General features: G+C 41.3%; 1 protein-coding gene across 4 annotated transcripts in view; it reads right to left on the bottom strand.

The window, feature by feature from the left end:
• Positions 1-843: 843 nt before the first annotated feature.
• Positions 844-19,827, bottom strand: part of PBX3 (PBX homeobox 3) — a 225,401-nt gene continuing 206,417 nt past the window's right edge. For 2 of the 4 annotated variants that reach the window (XM_003785308.2, XM_012802460.1), the window contains exons 6-9: positions 7,546-7,711; positions 6,231-6,343; positions 5,331-5,420; positions 844-2,374 (exon numbers count right to left, since the gene is read on the bottom strand). In XM_003785308.2, the coding sequence (XP_003785356.1) occupies positions 2,282-2,374; positions 5,331-5,420; positions 6,231-6,343; positions 7,546-7,711 (462 nt within the window). In that variant the 3' untranslated portion in view covers positions 844-2,281. The remainder of the gene's footprint in view (positions 2,375-5,330; positions 5,421-6,230; positions 6,344-7,545; positions 7,712-19,827) is intronic. The other 2 variants (XM_012802459.1, XM_023510597.1) reach the window with 2 other exon arrangements.

The raw sequence follows: 19,827 nt of genomic DNA, 5'->3' as shown, positions 1-19,827 counted from the left end.
GTTTAAAAAGTATACATGTATTAAGGGAAGACATAGGGCATTTTTTTTTCCCAATGGCATCTGAAGCCCACTCTTTCCAAACTTTTGCTCATCTTTGACTGTAGCTAAAGAAGTTATGAAGGTGAATAAGTGAATGTGAGAAAGGTCTGGTTATTTTTTAAACAAGATCTTTCTGGGCTGGGTGAAGTAGCTCATACCTATAATCCTAGCACTTAGGGAGGTAGAGGCTAGAAAACAGCTTGAGGTCAGGCGTTCAAGACCAGCCGAGGCAATATGCAGAGACCCATCTTTACTAAAAATGAGTTAGGGGGTTGTGGCTGGTGCCTATCATCCCAGCTACTTGTAGAAGCTGATGTAAGATCACTTGAGCCCAGGAGTCTGAGGCTGCAGGAAGACATGATGATGCCATTGCACTCTAACCAGGGCAAGGGAGCAACACCCTGTTTTAAGAAGAAAAAATAACCTTTCCTTCTAACAAGTGTTAGAGGCATCTTCAGGTGAGGAGAGTGTGAGCTCCATGGGCAGAGACCTAGATTCAAGGCCCAGCCCCTATTGTCCTAAGTCTGTGACCTTTCAGGGATTTACTTAACTTTCTGAGCTTCCATTTCTTAATCTATGAACTGAAGATGGTGCTTTCCATGTCGTGTTACTGGGCACATCAGGATCCAGGGCAGACTGGTCCTGATGGTCGGCACAGAGCCTGCACCGGGACGCACTCAGCTCAGCTTCACTGGCACCTTAAAGAGGCTTCCAGCACATAATGACACACCCAGTCTAGTTCTGGGTGGGCTTTTTCTTTTGCCTGCACGGGCTCAAGCAGTGGAATAAGGAATTGCATCAACATTTAATCATGAAAGCAAAAAGTTTATTCATGTTTGAAACTACATATAACTACCACGAGGAAGACTTTTTCAATCCAGGGTGTAATCCAGTTAGAAAGGAACACGAAACGTTTTTAATACATTAGAATCACTGCCACAAATTATTTTCATGACTCAATCAGTTTCAGAATCGCATACAATACAAAAAGAGAGAAAGGGGGGCCCCATTACACAGGGTGAGATATACAGTACCGAATACTGAAATCTGAATGCATCACAATTAGTCGCCGCTTTTTTTTTTTTTTTTGCATGGATTAGTAACAAGATGAAGAACATTCAAAATGTTTCTCAGTATTTACAACAGTTTTACTGATCCTGTGTTAAATTAAGACCCAATGTTTCCACTCTCAGTTTTTTAAAAGTTGCAAATGCAACCCTGATTTTTCTTTTAAAAGATTACAATGTACATTACATTTTATGAAGGGAAACAAAGAGTTAATTACAAGATGCAAAAAGATAAGAAAGAGACAAACTACAGCCGTGAGTATTGTTCAGAGGTAGTAAGTGAGCACTCTAAGCTACAGAACATGTTGAAATTCTATTGGTTTGTATGAGTTCGCATGAGGTAATAAAGCTGTGTTTTGATTGGTGAGATGTATAAATACTCTTTTGCTACACTATATACAACACTCCAGAGAGCATGGCCTCTGTGGATGCCCACAGGACGTAGCAAACCTTGACAAGTCTGTGCCGCACCCAGTGCACACCTTAAAACCCCAGACGGTCTTGTTTTCACCTCTATCAGCAGCAAGTATCTTCATCTCTCAGAACAATCTGGATCCATCATTTTATTACTGAGCAGACTCTGGGCACCGGCGCTTTCAGAGAGAGAAAAGATGCTACCAGTCTCTGATATAATTTGAACTTAAGAGAGCGCGACACAAATGTGACGAAGATTCTTAAACACAAGCATCGTTAACAGAGATAGCCAAACAGCTCTTTCATTCCAACTCCACTGGTGACACAAATGCAAAACAATCAAAGTCAGTGATGGAAATACGCAAAGTTCAATTTAGGTGAGGTGAATTTTTGCATCTGTTTTAACGATTGAGGTTTAGCGTACATTGTACTTTTTACCCTTAAGGCCAAGTAATTGGCAACTGTGAAACCATTAATGTAAAATATTGATAATAAATTATGATAAAATAGCTACAGGACTGTCAACAATGTTAAATCTTGGCCTAATTGGATAAAGTGCTTTTTTTTAACATTGTGTGTTTTTAAGTATAAATACAAATGATTATGATTCTTTAAAAAACAGATTTACCAAGTTCTCTAATAAGACAAGGTTTTATAGTAAAGCTGTAGATGGTGGGCTACAAACACGCTTTCCTTTTCCTCCTATTGCTCTGAATGCACTTATCAAGGCATGTCAGCTCAGGGGAAAGTGTGGCCAGAGATTAGTTAGAGGTATCTGAGTGCACACTTCCTGGGCCTTCTGTAGGAGAAGTCACAGAAGATGGAGTTGTTGCGTCCTGCCAGCCTCCATTAGCCTGAAAGGAGAAACACGGTTCAATGGGTGCACGTCTACATATTAATTCTACTCCCCAATTTAAAACACCCAGATGACAACATGAGAGCAGAGATGCATTAGCCAAATGTATTTTCTAAACCTACTTTGGCAGGAGTTGGAAGCACGTGTTAAAGTAGGATTAAATGCATGTAAAACAAATCCATCCCATCAAGTAAAGGCTTGGCAATAAATCAGCTTGCTAACGAAGGGTTTCAGCTAGCCCCAAGTTGGCACAAATCTGGCCTTTGATCTGCTGGCAAAGTGACTCAAAAAGGAATCTTTTAAGAAGGGAGCAGTGGGGAAGCTCAATGCAATTCCTCAGCAAAACCTCTAGCTCTGCAAAGTATAAACTTCAGCCTGGTTTAATCATTGTTTCCATAGAGAAGAAGTTGCCCACACTTTTTCCATACATGTTTGACAGCCAGCTACTATAACCCTTGGAAAATGAAGGCCAGAATTTCCTTCCAAATAGGATCTTCCAGAATGAAAATGCATGAACTGTGAAGGCGCACACACTATTCAAATCTGTATTCCAATTATCTGGGGCTGGAGCTCCTATTTGGGCATTTGGGCTGTTGTTACTGCTCTTCACATGCTGCCGGCCCTTCCTGCCTCAGACACGCAGCAGCAGCAACAGCGGGCTCAGAAACAAATTTGCCTTATGTCTTGGCCTATAGTGGCAATTGCTGAAATCAATGTCTGATCAGATTTCTGCTGTGGCAGACAGCTTGTCGCTACATATTTTTATGTCAGTCAAGAAAAGGGAGGTGCTGGGCTTGTGAGTTGGGCCACACTGAGTAGAAGTGACGGGGTGGGCCTTCCTGGAGGAGCGGTGATGGGGAACCGGCTGACACCCAGTGCCAGTAGTGCCTTTGCCTCCATGCTGCCCCCACACCTGGACCACCTGCACCAGGGTCAGGGTGAGTCACAAGATGCCCTCTACCTCCCTCACATCGAACTGCAACTTCTCCAAGTGAATGTAAAACATTTTCTTTCTGGCCTGTTTGCCAGGCTGCCAGGTAATCTGTCTAGATTCCTCACCCAGCCTGGACACAGTGCTTGGATGAGCCATTGTTCCTTCTCCTATGACTCCTGTTTGGGGAGCACTCCCTGTCTTCCCAGTCACTGCACAATTCTACATATAAAGGACTATTCTGTAGGACCAACGAAAGGGAGGAAAACACCAAACAACTCCACAGACATGACCTGAGCCAAAGGGAAAAGTATTTTCCAAGCTTGAGGCATATCAAATTCAGGATAGAAAAGGAAAAATAGATTTTCGGCAGGGCGCTGGCCACATACACGGAGGCTGGTAGGTTTGAACCCGACCCAGGGCAGCTAAAACAACAATAACAACTGCAACAAAAATATAGCAGGGCCTTGTGGCAGGCGCCTGTAGTCCCAGCTATGTGGGAGGTTGCAGCAAGAGAATTGCTTAAGCTCAACAGTTTGAGGTTGCTGTGAGCTGTGACGCCATGGCACTCTACCCAGAGCGACAGCTTGAGACTGTCTCAAAGAAAAAAAAAAGAAAAACTATAGTGGTGTCTTTTTAAAGCTGTGGTTCTGCCAGGTGAGAAGGCAATGTGCCTATGTGGGTTTGGCAGACTCTAAGAAATCCTCTTCTCTGTCTGAAAGGTAAGCTGTTTCCCCCCCAGGTATGAAAATCTACTTAGGAAAAGAAAAACTCTCACACAGATACAAGTCTAAAGATATTCCATCTGAAGTAAACATCATTCCTCTTTTATCCAAATTTATAAACAACAAATGTACAATATTTTTACCCAGCGTGGCAGCTGGAGGAGAGGTTGTCAGCAAGCATTCTTTTTTTCAAAATAAATTAATCCTTACTCTGGTGGTTTGAGATTATGCAGTGTATTATACAACAGCGCCTTATCAAGCCTCATCAGTGAAGATGGAATTCATGTCTGTAAAATGCTGCAGGCAATCACAGTTTCATATTTTATCATGTTGATAAGGATATCGCACATTCTCTGAAGCATTTCAAAACACTTAAATGAAAAAGGAGAAATGCAACTAAAAGGCTTTTTATATGGTTTGTTGTGGGTTATTATGAGTTATTTATAAACCCAAAAAGAAAGATTTGACATTTCAAATGTAAAAGATTTGAGTATTTAATGGTCCTTTTTTCCCTTTACAATTGAACATCCTCAATCACTTTTTAAATCATTAATATTTACTCTCATAGCAAGCCAAGCCAAGGCCCTAAAAAGAGAGAATTTTGTCCATTTTTTTCCTGACTCTACAGTTCATTTCCTCCTAGGGCCTAGAATTCCAGACTCTGCCCACAGCCCCACCCCAGCTCCACCAGGTGACCTGTCCCCAGCCCCCTTTCTGGAGCCATGTGTTTTGCCATTTTCCATCCATCTCATGGGTGGTGGTGGGGAGTAAGGCTATAGTGAAGTAGTTGCAAAGGTTTTAATTGTTTCCTCCATAACTAGAAATTGCAGAACATGTTTTGGATCCCGCACTGACAGTATAGCAAGACACTTTTAAGAACAGAATTCTTTGTTTAGCTTGGTTTGTTTAACTGTATGGGTCCTCCAAAGTCACCACCTTAACCTGGGCTATGTTTGGGAATTTTTCTTGTTACTTGATTCCCAGATAAATGACCTGGTTTTCATTTTACCATCTCCTTGGAACACAGCATGGATGTCAGAAAACAGCATCTTAATGCACTGATGCTTAAGTCCCTACTGGTGACAGGATGCTAGCCACTTCTGGGCATCTGAGAGGACTTCTAAGAGCATCTAGGTAACATCAAATGCTCAGGTTCATAAAACAAAAGTGCAGCAAAGACACTGACTTCTCTATCTGCCAACAAGATGAGAAGCCAAGTCAAATGGCTATTAATTTATTTATTAGTCACTGTTTACTTGGGACTACTGTTCCTACAGCTGGCTCCCCAGAGTACTCACATTTAAATTATGTGGACTGTACAGTGAATTTCCTCCAAGGCCATCACTGTAGCCTCCCGTCTGATTGATAACATGACGGAGGGTATCCACCTAGAAGTGAGACAAAACAAAATTCATCATCTCAAATCTATAAAAACATCATCACTTACAAAAGGAAACAATGTGAATTATGTGTGCCACAAGGGTTTAGCATCTTCAGTGAAAGACAAATTTATCAATCAAATATGACTGGCAGGATTTCAACAATTCTTTGCATATTTAAACCCACACATCTTTGTTTTTTGTGCCAGCCAAACAATAACATCTTCATAGCAATGCCAACTTTCCATCTATAGCAACCAAATGCATGTGGCTGTGGGTAAAAACCCACCTGTAAATGTGTACATTGAACTCTTTCTTGCACTCATTTTCTCTTAGCCATACACACACCTATCTATATCCACAATAACTGTACGAATAGTTTTATTCTCAATTAAAAAGCATGAGGAGAAAATTGAATCTTTTCAAAGTATAGAGTTATATTTTAAGAACTCAGGTTTTGGCATTCTGACTTTAAAAATGTAGAGTGAAATGGCAATATGTTCTTAAACCACACACACGCTGGCACATGCAATTTTTCTGTCCTATTTTGGGATAAAAGTAAGATGTACCCAACCCCTCTCCATGAGCTCAAGCCAGAGCCGAATGCATTCACAAAGTTTATCAGGTTTGAATCATCAAAAGTCACTGTTCACTTGACTTCTCATTAAATTAAATGGTGGGGCAGACGGGCCACGTTTGGAAGCGCCCAGCACAGGTTCTGCACAGATGTGCAGATAACTTCCATGGGGTCAAGAGTGAGGAGTTTTGAGCCCAAACCCTGCCCTGCTAGAAAGGCCCCAGTTGGGGCATTTCTCCTACCTGTGATTGCACATTGGCTCCGACTTGGGACCCTTGGTAAGAATCCCCATTCAGACTCTGCATGTTCATGAACATGTCCCCAGAATTTGGGAGGTTAAAAGAACCAGAAGAACCTGGAAAGGAAAGAGTTAAGTAGCTGAATAACAGAGAGCTACACACATAACCCTCAAAGACCTAAAGGCAGGGAAAAGAGAAAAGATACAGACGGGAAAGGCTGTGCACATCATAAACCACTTCCAGATCTAAGAGGATGGAGAGTAACTCCGAAGAGTTAGGTCCTGTAATTCACTTTACATCCAGGAAAAGTCCTGTCAATGGGGAAGCCCCTCCCCCCACAAGAGAGGCGAATCAAAATAAACACCCAGTAGTGGGCCTGGAACCTTCCCCTTGTTTCCATTTACCTCCAGGACTTGGTCATTAAAGAGCTCTTCAGCATCATTAACTGTCACAGTAGACAATTACCCAGAGAAGAAACATTTTTCGGAAGCTCTTTCCTAGCCCCTCATTCTACCCACCTTTCCTTTCACGTGTTTTCATGCTCCACTAAAGAGAATAGGGGGATGGCTCCAAAACAAACAAAATCTTCTTACTTTCTGAACTTTCAAAGACATATTAATATTTAAAAAATCTCTTTAGAAAAGCCCCTTGAATTGCTACTAAAGTCCCTCCTCTTGGCCAAGCTGCACCTCTTTCATTATTATTCAAGTTCCTGTAATTTTAAGATATTTCTAATTCCATTACAAATGTCATATAAAATGTGGCTAAAATGTAGTGGCTGAGGAGCCAAGAGTATTGTATCCATGTGTATACATCCTTCACAGCCTGCCAAGTCACCCTGCCTGCACAGGGGCTGCACAAGGACAGGAAAAGGGCAGCAGACAGAGGAGTCCCAGCCTTGTCAGGCAGAGCACTTGACCCCGGCATTCCAGCTTTGCTGCCCACACAAGAGGTACATTTCCCACTTCTGGCGTTTCATTCTTTGTGAGACCACTACTGACCCTAACATGATACATGGAACAATATGGCTAAAATAACCATCAGTGATGCTCTTCACCTAATTGCCAAATTAAAAACCACTACTAAAGGTAAAAGTTTCAGAATCTACCAGTTGTGAATGGCATTCACCGTGAACAGCAGTTTTACAGGCTCTGGCCATCCACTCATTCACTCATTCCAAGAAGCCTGCGTTTGAACATAAATCTTCCTTTGTACGTCCACTCTGTTCTCAGTATGGCTCTTGTTTCCTGGCCTGTGGGACAGGGCATTGTGGCACAAAGCTGCTTGGGCCAAGTAGGAAGCAAGCACCCGTACGCACCAGAATTTGGCGTGGTGGGCGAATTGGTCTGGTTGTTCTGCACAGCTGCCGCTACCGCGTGTGCGGCTGTCACGGCTGTCTTTGCAGCGTATAGGTTGGCTTCTTCCTGAAACTTGCCAATATTCTTCTTGTACCTGATTCGTTTGTTGCCAAACCAGTTGGATACCTACAAATTGCAGGGACATGGAAATGAAGGGGAAGAAAGGTCAAAGAGGAAGAAAAAGTCGAACTTCCAATAGTAACTACTGCATACCGTATCTTGAGAAACACTCAGTTCCTAGCCTGCAATCTCACATTCTATGGAAAATGCCTAATGGTTTTAGGGGTTCATTTTTTCTTCTGGCAAACCTCTCATACTCTTCTGGGATAATACTGCTTCTTGGAGTTGTCCACAGTAACATTTAAGTGGCTGGAAGCACTACTCATAAAAGATAACCACTTGATAACTACCAGTTAGTACAGAAATAATCAGCCCCCATTCCCCCAAATAGCTGAAAAGCTAAAGTTAGGTAAATAATAAGGAATATTTGAGAATGAATGATTTATTCTTCTTTTTGGGTCTGTAACAATTTTGGCAGCTGTATAGTGGAACCATGTTTGGTCTGCTGAGAAGAGTAACATCAATTAATAATGGATGAAAAATCCCTTTGTCTCCTGCCTTACAAAATACTGTATGTCTGCCAAGATGGCTGCTCAAGCTCTGCCAGTTAACATGTGGGAAGGTAACAACTTGAAAACTCAAGTAATTCCAATAAGGTCAAATGCAAATTCAGAGAACCATCTCTCATTTCATCAGGTGGAATACATTTATTCCTTTTTGCAAACTACTTATGATGTCAGCTGGTGTAAATGGAAGAGATTTCTAAAGAGGGTCTTGGCAACAGGCAAATTTCATCACATTTCATGGACAGCAAAACTGCAGCCCCAGATTGATGGCCCAGAGTTATATTATGTATTTAGGTATACATCAATTTATAAGAGGGTTGGCCTATTTGCTACATAAATGGATTTGACCTTTCTGTTAAAGTAATAGTTTAAAAATACTTTTCAATAATTTCTGAATACCCTGTTAAAGAGACGTGTTGCTGTGATGAGGCTGGGTAGGTTACCACTCTACCCCAAAGGTATTATTCCTTAACAGCTATTCAGGGGCCTGGAAGGAAAATAGAAGTGGTATGTAGTTTAGAGCCTTCCAACTCAATTCCCACCACTGGGCACCCCTGTGGGCCATCTCTGCCAAGTCTTTAATTGCTTTGGAAATAGAACTCTCATTCTTCAACCTATGGCACTAGTGCTTCCAGAAGACGCCAGAGAGCCCTGGGAAGGGAGCCACATGAGGAAGACAACATTGGCCTTGCTGCTGTGCACATGCTGTCCCATTCCGGGGTCACTGGTGCACACAAGCACATGCAGGCACACTCGCTGAGGACCCCTGCAGCAACCACGAGCATAAGTTCACTAGGCAGAAACAAGCCAAAGCCTATCAGGAAGTAAATACACTACAGATCAGGACTTCCTAACTATTTCTGTTCTGGCATCTTTCTTTTCTTTTTTCTTTTTCTTTTCTTTTTTTTTTTTTTTTTTTTTTTTGCCCTGAAGGACTCTATGTATACTGTATACCTTACTTTCTCTGTATCAAATATGGTGGCTATAGTAACCGTCATTTAACGAATCTTCTATGTGCTGAGCATGCTGCAGAACCCTTTGCATATTTTCTCATTTAATCTCAATCTCAAGGGCTAGGTGGCTGATGGGGGAAGGAGCTTACAAAGATATGACACAGGGCTGCACCTGTGGTTCAGGGAGTAGGGCGCTGGTCCCATATACAGAGGGTGTTGGGTTCAAACTCAGCCCCCGGCCAAAAATTGCAACAACAACAAAAACAAGAACAGAGACATCACACAAATCCAATGGCCTTTTCTCTCCTGTTGACTTGTTTGACCTCTCAACAAGTAACTGACACTTGTAATCACCACCCCTCCTTCCTAGAGGCTCCGCTTCCTGGAGCTGGCTCTTTGCATGGTTTCTGTGACATAATGCTCCTGCTTCTCCTCTAATACTTGCTCCTTCTATGACACACCTGTGTGTGTGTTCTCCAAGACTCAGCTCTTGGACCTTCTTTCTCTCCCTGAGCAAGCTTATCCATATTTAAAGTTTCAATTATCTTCTCTGTGTGTATGACTTTTAGATTTCTATCTCTATCCCATCTTCTATGAAAAAGTCTAGCTCTCAATTTCTAAGAGATTTTCATAGAAGTTCTGCCACAACCTCTAACTCACCAGGTCTAACAGGGTACTCAGGTGTTCTCTAAATCACTGCTGCCTCCATCTGTTTTCGCTTTGTGTTCTGGTATCTCTCCCTCTAACTTTGAGGTAGACAAAGTATTCACTACCTCATGAAGTCTGGTTCCACTGTCGGACAGTCCTAATACATACACAATTCTCTTTATTCTCAATCACAATCTAGTTCCCTTACCTTACCACTCACTGGTCCTACTTCTGCTTCTGACATCTAGGCTGTCTAGTCCATGTACCAAGCCCTCTAGTCCGATGGACCTAACCCTATCCTATGGTCACCCTGCTCAGCTCTCTCTTCCTTAAGCCACCTATGGTTGAGGCAGGTGGTGTGCATAATTGTGTAGGATGTGGCACTAGGAGGAGGAGTCAGGAGAGGACATGTGCAAGGACGCCATGAGGGTCTGAGCCAGGCAAGTCAGCAGGTATGAAGAGTGATAATATGGAGCAGGATCAGGCAGAATCTGGCCACTGTCTAGCTAGAGATCAGGGGAGAGGGAGAGGCCAGACACCATGCTGACATGGGGCCCAGGCCTTGAAGAGGACGGAGACAGATACTTGGGAGGGATTTTTGCACCTGGGACCTCAGTGACCATTAGGATCCACATTAGAAATACATGACTCTAAAAACAAAAAAATTCTGAATCACGACTGAAAAGAACCCTAAAGGCATCAATTCTGATTATGCTTGTTAAAGCAAGCTCTCTTTGAAGCCACCTCACCCTTCACCATGCGTGTTCTCGCCCAGGAGGCAGACCTGGAGCTGGCTTGTGAAAACCTCCTCTAATATAACATCACTCTAGCTTTTCTGAATAAGACAGGCCTTAGAAAGAGTTAAATATTGAACATATCTATAGAGCAAAGAGGATAGTACTGGTTGAGAGGGAATTTGGCATTTCTTAAGCATAATTAATGAAAATTCCCCAACTCTGAATTTAGCAACAAAGGCCCTTCTTAGAATTCTCTTCTTCTAAACAATTCTCTATTGGATTCAGTACTTTGTAGTTAATATTACCTTGACAATCAGAGAAGCTATAATACATTAATGAAACCTAGCCTAGAAAATCAGATTACAGCTTTATTAACAGTTTCATAATTGAGGAATCTTTGTACCATCGAAGGTCTCATCTCTAGATATGTAAGAATCTTCTGTTTATGCATACCCCTGGACCAATCAAACAACCGTCATTACTAATAAAGGTTTATTTAATTCTCACAGTAAAATTTTAATATCACCAGCAGCCTGGGGAAGCTTTAGCAAGTGGATTTGCTTGACATCAGATCGTTTCTATTCTGCTAGTCCCAATACTTCTTAATCTTTAATATCAAGGCAATTAAAATTAATGGCCACTCATCCGAAGCTACTGTGGGCAGTGTTTCCTTGACATCAATTGTTTGATGGGATTACCTAGAGGTTAAACTAACAAGCAAGGTTTAATTGGAAGCAATGAAAGAAGCAGTGATCATACGTTATGTTTAACCTGCATAACCACATCTAAATGAATACCTAAAAATGTTAAACTATTTCTCAAATTAAAATCTGCACATCACATTCTGATATCACAGACCTGGGTATTGCAGCAATCAGCTATCAAGACCATACCACTGCAACTGAGATCAGTGTAATTAAAGTATCAACCAACACCTAAATTCAGGAATATTTTTCACCCTTTAAAAACAGGTGGATACAATTAGTTGCAAAAGAACTCCTACATTCACCCAGTAGGAAGCACCAACAGCTGCAGATCCCATGCGCCACCCCCATGCAGGACTCGCAAAGGGCCCAGGCTGCATGCACTGTGCACCAAGGGGAGCAGAGCTTGCTCCATCTCTAAACTAGAACGCTCTGTACATTGGTCCCAGAATAGAAACATTGGCAGGAAATTGGTGAAGGGAAAGGGAATACACTGTCCTGCGCTTCTCTTTTGCCACACATCAAGGATTCATGATTCTGGACTGTGCCGAAGGCAAAGGACCAGGCAAGAATTTTAAGATCAATTAAAAATGAGAATAAAATCACAAGTAGTCTCCTTTTTCTACTGATGTTCATTGTTATCAGCCCCCAGACTGGGCCTCTGGTAATTAGGGGAGTAGTGAACATCTGTAGTTGCTGATTTTCAGGAACCTTTCTGCTAGGCCAAGAAGCCAGAATAGCGTCCAGTCTGTCCCACACACTGTGGGCGTCCATCCCCTCCACTTCAGCTGCAGACTGATAGTTGCTTTTCAAAGTAAAAATGTTTCCCACATAATAATAATTAGACTCACTTTCTGCATAGCTTTTTTTTTTTTAAACTCTTTTAAAAATCTTTTATTCATTATCTCACTTAGAATCTTTCTGCCTTTGAGGTAGGTAGGTCAGATCCGGGCAGCATCACATAATGGTTAAGTGCTTTGGACTGAGATTTGGGTTTCAAGTTCCCACTGAGCCATTTACCAAGCCAAGTAACTTTGGACAGAATATTTTAGTTATTTTAGCATCTCCTTTCATATAGAAGGATAATAATAATGTCTTCCTCGCATTTATTGGGTATGTCAGTGACTTTAGCACATCCAACTGACCTGGTAATTGTTAGCTATTACTATCACCCACATTTCACCAACGGGGAAACAAGAGATCCAGACCACATACAAGTTGCCCCAAAGTGTCACACTCCAGAATTCAGCCCCAGGACTTCCTGTTGGCATTTTTCTTTTTTTTTTCTAACCAGCTGGGAAATGATGACTGGGCACCTGTTCTGATCTCTACTGCACTAGGTGTTATGAGAGATGAAAAATAAACACATGGCCTCTGCCTGCCTGGGGTTTACAACTGGGTTGTAAAAGCAACATTGTATGCTCAAAATAGTTATTAAACCTGTGGGACAGTGATGATCTCACACTGAGCTATATAGTACAGACTCTCGGTGCCAACAGAGATTTGGAGGAAGTAACATCCCAGTAGGTCTAGAAAATCAGAGGAGACTTCTGAGGCAAGGTGAAATTTGAACTGGACCTCAGATTCAATTCAATTCAATTTAATTCCATAGTACTTGCACTGAAACTCCACATTTCAGAAGTAGAAACCTCCAGAGGCTCAGATTGACATAAATAAGCCAAAAAAGTAAGCTACTGTCCCCCTCTCCCTAAGCCACTCTAAGATCCCAGAGACTTTTATTCTCTTTTCTCCTCTTAATCTCTATACCCCCTTTTCATAGTGAAAAGGAAAGGAGAAGCACCCTAAAGGGAAAGACAAATTGAAAATGAAGGAGGTTTCTGGAAGAGGGGGCATCTGAGAAGTAAGGCACATTCCTACTAGGGAAGGACTGGGCAGCAAGAAAGGGGAAGACACTGGTCCCCAGGCCAGAGCAAGAGTGAAGACACCCAAAGGACCCGGCAGGCTCTGGCTGAGGAAATCGAGGGGCGGCTGGCTCCCTGTGTTAACAGTTTGGTAGAGGGACAGCACTCAAGTGGAGCCTGAGATGCACAGAAGTACACTGTGCAATGTGTTCCAGGGAGGCCACCTGAGGCAGGTGCGGGAGCCTTCCCACCCATGTTCCTGTCCAGTGTCAGTGATCTGCACCCTTTTTGCTAGAATTCCCCCTAAAGTAACTGAAAAATCATGAACTCTTTCATACAATTTTTCTCTTTATAATTTTTAAGTTGGCATCTATAATTTTTCATTATAAGCCTATACAGTTATAAACAATGTTATTTCAGTATGCCATAAATGTTGACATTTTAAAACCAAACTGTAACATTATTCTTTAAAATGTATCCAACAAAATATATACAACATAGCAATTTGATACAGTCCATTTTAAAAATACATAAATTCACTGTTCAAATCTAAAATTTTATACTTTTTTTGTTCTTAAAAGTGTATTTCTATTTCATTTCTTTTCCATATTATCCTAATGCAATATATTTTTATGCCCTACAAAAGAAGCAGGTGGAAAGTGTATTTTTGAAATTGTTTATACTTCCTGTAATTATAAGTCTCTACAAGTTTAATATTTCCTTCTAGATTAAGCTTTCATTAGTCAGTCTAAGTTGATCAAAGCAATACAAGTTCTTATTTTAATAAATAAAAATACTTATTTTGACCATCAAAAGTCAGGTTTAATTATACATGCATTTCTTAATCAGAGGGTTGAGAGGGTTAACGTAGTGCTGCTAGTCCAAGTAGGTTTGGTTATCACCAACATTTCATTCTATCCCTTGTCGGGCACTCAGAGGTTCTCACACTTTGGGGCAAAAGACTTAGGTTTCTTCCATAAAGTGGGAAAAGGGAGGAGGGAAAACAAAAACAGATGAAATGCTTCTATGATGGTTTAACTTTCTGAGCAGGTGGATTTTAGGAAGGAATACACACACACATAAGGAAAGCTGGCCAGCAAAAACCTTAAAACCCTTTGAGTCCCCTTTGAAAAATCTTCAGCTGTTTTGTGACGCATATGTACCCTGGTTTGAAGACTGCTACTTTAAGTGACCAAGCTAACTCCTATTACATTTTAACTTCTCTGTGTGAGTAAGGAGGGCATGGGAACCCATTGCTGGGTGAAGTGGCTCACTCCTGTAATCCTAGAACTCTGGGAGATGAGGCAGGTGGATTGTCTGAGTTCACAGGTTCAAGACCAACTTGAGCAAGAGATAAACTCTATCTCCAAAAGTAGCTGGGCATTGTGGTGGGCACCTATAGTCCAAGCTACTCGGGAGACTGATGCAAAAGAATCACTTGAGCCCAAGAGTTTGAGGTTGCTGTGAGCTATGATGCCACAGCACTCTACTGAGGGTGACCAAGTGAGATTCCATCTCCAAAAAAAAAAAAAAGAATACATTTAGCTAAAAAGATATGGGGAAAGGCTTTGGTTGGGCAACCATTTCCATTGTGTCACAAAGACCTTTTGCAGCTAGACAAAGAACAAATTAGCTCTGGGAAGTCAAAAATGTTATGAGTAAAGAAAAAAATCCTAAAGGTCTATGTATATACCTTACTTATTGTTTAGCCTTTTTGGAGAGTAAGCCAGCAAATACATACATACTCTGCCCAAGATTACTAAAAACTTATCTTTAAGAAATATTTAAATATATATATACAAAATGCACAAAGATATTCCCTATAGTCCTACTTATAATAGCAAAAAAAGATCAAATTTATGGCACATCTGTGTAATAGAATATAATCATTCATGAAAGATAATGTTAGGAGAAACATTTATTGACATGAGAAATATTCATAATACACTGTAAAAAGAAAAAATGGGGGCTTGGTGCCTGTGGCTCAAGTGGCTAAGGTGCCAGCCACATATACCTAAGGTGGTGGGTTTGAATCCAGCCCGGGCCCACCAAACAACAATGATGGCTGCAACCAAAAAAAAATAGCCAGGCATTGTGGTGGGCGCCTGTGGTCCTACCTACTTGGGAGGCAGAGGCAGGAGACTCACTTGAGTCCAGAGTTGAAGGTTGCTGTGAGCTGTGATGCCATAGCACTCTACCCAGGGGGATAGCTTGAGGCACTGTCTCAAAAAAAAGGGGGGGGGACTTTTTTCTTTTCATAAAACATGAGTATTTTTGTTGATAAAAATACACACAGATATGGGCGGGACACAATTATAAGAGGGACTTTATCTAACAAATACAATCAGTGTAACCTAATCTTCATACCCTCAACGAATCCCAAACAATAAAATTACTTAATTAATTAAAAAAATACACATAGATATACACAGTTGTACATATAATACACATACCATGTATGCACAGGAAAAAGTACTAATGTATGACTATCAAATAGAATGGGTTTAGAATTTCTGTTTTTGTGATTTTCGTGTTTGTAAGTATCTTCCAAATTGTCTTCAGATAAGCAAGATTTATAGGTTTTTTTTTTTATATTAGAAGAAATAGGCTTTTTTTTTTTTTTTTTGAGACAAAGTCTCCCTATATCACCCTTGGCTGAGTGCTGTGACAACAAAGCTCACAGCAACCTCCAACTCTTGGGCTTAAGCAACTTCTCTTGCCTCAGCCTCCCAAGTAGCTGGGACTACAGGCGCCTGCCATAATACCCGGCTATTTTCTGTTGCAGTTGTCATTGTTATTTAGCTGGCCCGGGCTGGGCCCCAGAGCTACAGAAGTAACTCAGTTTTGTCCCTATACTCTACCTAGAGGACATGGGTGGCAGGTTTAAGAGTTCTTAAAATAATTAAAACCAAATTCTTAAAATAATTATAATCAAAGCCATTAAAATTTTGCAAATGGCTTTGCATTTAAGAAAAAATTCATGTTCAAAAAAAAAAGTGAGAGGCTAGGCACAGTGGCTCATGCCTGTAATTCTAGCACTCTGGGGCAGCACCTATGGCTCAGTGTGTAAGGCTCTGGTCCCATATACTGAGGGTGGAGATTTGAACCCAGCCCCCGCCAAACTGCAACAAAAAATAACCAGCACAAGGCCTGGCACCTAAACATACTAAGATTAGATGACTTCTCAGTGATTTTTTTTTTGTTACTTTATTCAATTAAAAGCATATTTCATCTGGCTTGGTGCCCATATGTGGTTAGGGTGCCAGCCACATACACCAAGGCTGGTGGGTTTGAACCCAGCCTGGGCCAGCTAAATAACACCACAGCACTCTACTGATGATGATAAAGTGAGACTCTGCCTCTTAAAAGCAAACAAACAAACAAAAAAACCTCCAGCACTCTGGGATCCCGAGGCAGATGGATTGCCTGAGTTCACAGGTTCAAGACCAGCCTGAGCAAGTGCAAGACCCTGTTTCTTAAAAAAAAAAAAAATAGCCGGGCATCGTGGTGGGCACCTGTAATCCCAGCTACTTGGGAGGCTGAGACAAGAGAATCGCTTGAGCCCAAGAGTTTGAGGTGTCTGTGAGCTATGATGACACAGCACTCTACTAAGGGTGACAAAGTGAGACTCTATCTCAAAAAAAAAGAAAAAAGTGAAACCATCTACACAGTGGTTCTCAGCCTTCCTAATGCCATGGCCCTTTAAATACAGTTTCTGTGGGTCACAACCCACAGGTTTAGAACCCCTGATGTACGATGTTTCTGCAGTCACTGAAAGCCAATTTATTAATTAATTAGCTTTAATTTATCTTACATTTCAAGTTCTATCACTACACTTACTATGTTAATAACCTAAAAACAAAAATAAAAGAGAAAGATGATTCCTTAGAAGAAATCTTCAGGAGGCAGAAGTGCAGAACATCCCAGCTCCCCCTCAGTGTGGCTTCCTTCTGTAACTGCATCAGAGAAAAGATCTGCACTTGTTTGGAAAGGAAGCAGCTGACACTAAAACATCACCACTGAAATTAGCAAACTGAAAATTTATGAAGCACAAATCTTAGAAAAATTAGCCATTGTGTTTTCTCATGTTTACTTGCAATGCATACTTTATGTACTGTGCCTAATTAAATGTAACAGATTCTGAAATGCTGCAATGCTAGGTCGTGTATAATGGAACATGGCAGTGTATTTACATGGCTAACAATTTCACCTCTAACAAATAGTTTCTCCTTAATCAGTATGTTTTAAACCCAACTATATGATTCTATTTGAAATGAGGGATGGAAGACAGATGCAAACAATTTTTTTTTTTTGGCAGTTTTTTGGCCGGGGCTAGGTTTGAACTCATCACCTCTGGCATATGGGACCAGTGCCCTACTCCTCTGAGCCACAGGCACTGCCCAACAATTTTTAAAGTTAATAGTGTTAACAACTCTACATCTCACTCTACTCCTCTCCCTCCAGAGGGCCTGTGTTCATCGTTTTCTGTAAGGACAGAAAGGCTGGGCAACTGTGCATAATCATACTGTGTGTATTCCCCCGACAGCCCAGAGGATGGGGGTAAAAGAGCTGGAGAGCCAGAGAACTGTGTGTGAATCCCAGCTCTGCAATATCCTGCCTGTGCTATCTTATGCAAGTCATGTCATCTAAGGTTTACCTCTCCTGGTCTGCAAAGTGAGACAGTGATACCTCCTCCTTATGGGGCCACTGTGAACATTAAATGAAATAGCACATTAAATGCACAGGATGGTGCCTGGAAGGTACCCGGCACCCAGAGAATGTTAGTTCTGCCTTTTCTTAAAACAAAGGAGCAACAACAAAACCCTCTGAAGGCCCGTGGCATAAATACTATGCTTGCTTTCTGCAGTGACCAAGATTAGTTCACAAATATCAAAGGAGCTTTAGATTTGGGGCAGGCCAGTCCAGGCTCCCAGCACTAGAAGGATACTGGCAGAGGGGAATAGGCAGGATGAAGAGAACGGAAGAAAAGGAGGTGGTTCCCAGCATGGTTGAGCATAATACACTTCCTACCAGAAAGGGTAACACACAGACCAAGAGCTCCTGTCACCCATGTACCTGCGGGGCCACTGTTCTGCACAAGTACCTGCCAGCAACACCTATCCCTCCTTACTCCTGCCTCAACATAGCCCCTCAGCAGGGCAACACAGTGTTGCCCAGAATTTGTAGGAAACCTAGGTTCCACTGCCACCATCCCTATGTTTAAACAGTGGGCATTTATGGAGAGCTCGTTATGTGCCAGCTCTGTACCAGAAACTTCACATGTATTATCTCATTTAACACTTTACTGATGCAAAAAAGGCAGCCAGAAAGTTTATGTAACTTCCCTGAGATTACATAGCCTTTTGCATTATGACTTATCTAATAAAACCTGCTTTTCCTTAATATTCTTAATAAAGATTTAAAAATTATTCGTTATTCAATTTTATTTCTTTCCCAATGTATTAAATTGGTGAGGACTACAAAAGTGTACTCTACCTTCTCAATGCAAACTATCTTAGTTCCTTTATGGCTAAAATGTGAGTTAGCTCAAGAATTCAAACATTTTTAAAATTTTTTCTTTTAAGAAAATAAGTTCCAAATTTATAGCTGACTCAAAAACCAACTTTTGAAACATATCCTACTTCTAATGGGAGAACTAATAAATCAAAGTTTATTTTCCATAGTATTTGAAATAATTTTAGAAGAGTCACTTGCCAAGTACAGTATTTTATTTTTTTATTTGAGGCTTTGAAAAATTTTATTGCCACAGAAGTGCTGACACCCTCACAGTTTGCCTTTGCCCTTTCTCCTCTCTGCATGATAGACTGATAACTGCTCATGACATTCACAAAAAGACTCATCTGCAAGAGTACATAAACCGTCAGCCTTGAGGCCACAGTATATAGAAAATGGATGGCACTGTTCATTTTCCTAAAACATGTGCTGAGGAGTGGCTCTAAATGACCACAAATAACATTTTCAGTTAAAGATTTTTTCCTTTAAAATTACTTCCCTCATTAAAACAAAAACCCAACGTGCTAGGTATACAACTTGCCGGGTTTCCTTCAGAGGTTCATGGAAAGCCTCTGGCAGGTTCTGAAATACAGCCATCACACCTGTGCAAGTGCCTCCAGTCAGCTGCACTGGAAGGTGGAGCCATCTCACAGGCAACTCACCAGCATCCCAGAATCAAAACTCAAGATCACTCTGAATGTTAACAGGTCAGATTTCTTGTCCTGATAAGTTTCATGTAAATCTAATCCCTATAAATAAAAACATTAAAACCTACTCAGTGTTCTCTATAAAAAAATCTTACACTCAAGCTGCTTGTTTAAGAGAAACCTCTACTGGCCAGGTGTAGTTGCTCACACCTGTATCCTAGCACTCCAGGAGGCTGAGGTGGGAGGACTGCTTGAGCTCAGAAATTTGAGGCCAGCCTGAGCAAAAAGCAAGACCCATCTCTACTAAAAATAGCCAATTTTTCTGGCAGGTGCCTGCAGTCCCAGCTACTCAGAAGGCTGAAGCAAGAGGATCGCTTGAGCCCGGAGTTTGAGGTTGCTATGAGCTGTGACACCACAGCACTCTAGCCAGGGGCAACAAAATGAGACGCTGTTTAAAAAAAAAAAAAGAAGAGAAGCTCCTATTTATTCAAACACCACTCCCTACCAAATACACACCATAGTTTTCTTTTTTAAAACCCTGGAAAATCTCA

This window comes from Otolemur garnettii, unplaced genomic scaffold, assembly GCF_000181295.1.
Source record: "Otolemur garnettii isolate 467f Iridium unplaced genomic scaffold, OtoGar3 scaffold00014, whole genome shotgun sequence".
Lineage (NCBI taxonomy): Eukaryota > Metazoa > Chordata > Mammalia > Primates > Galagidae > Otolemur > Otolemur garnettii.
The sequence above is the reverse complement of the archived record's forward strand: the minus strand, read 5'-3'. Positions and strand labels throughout refer to the sequence as shown.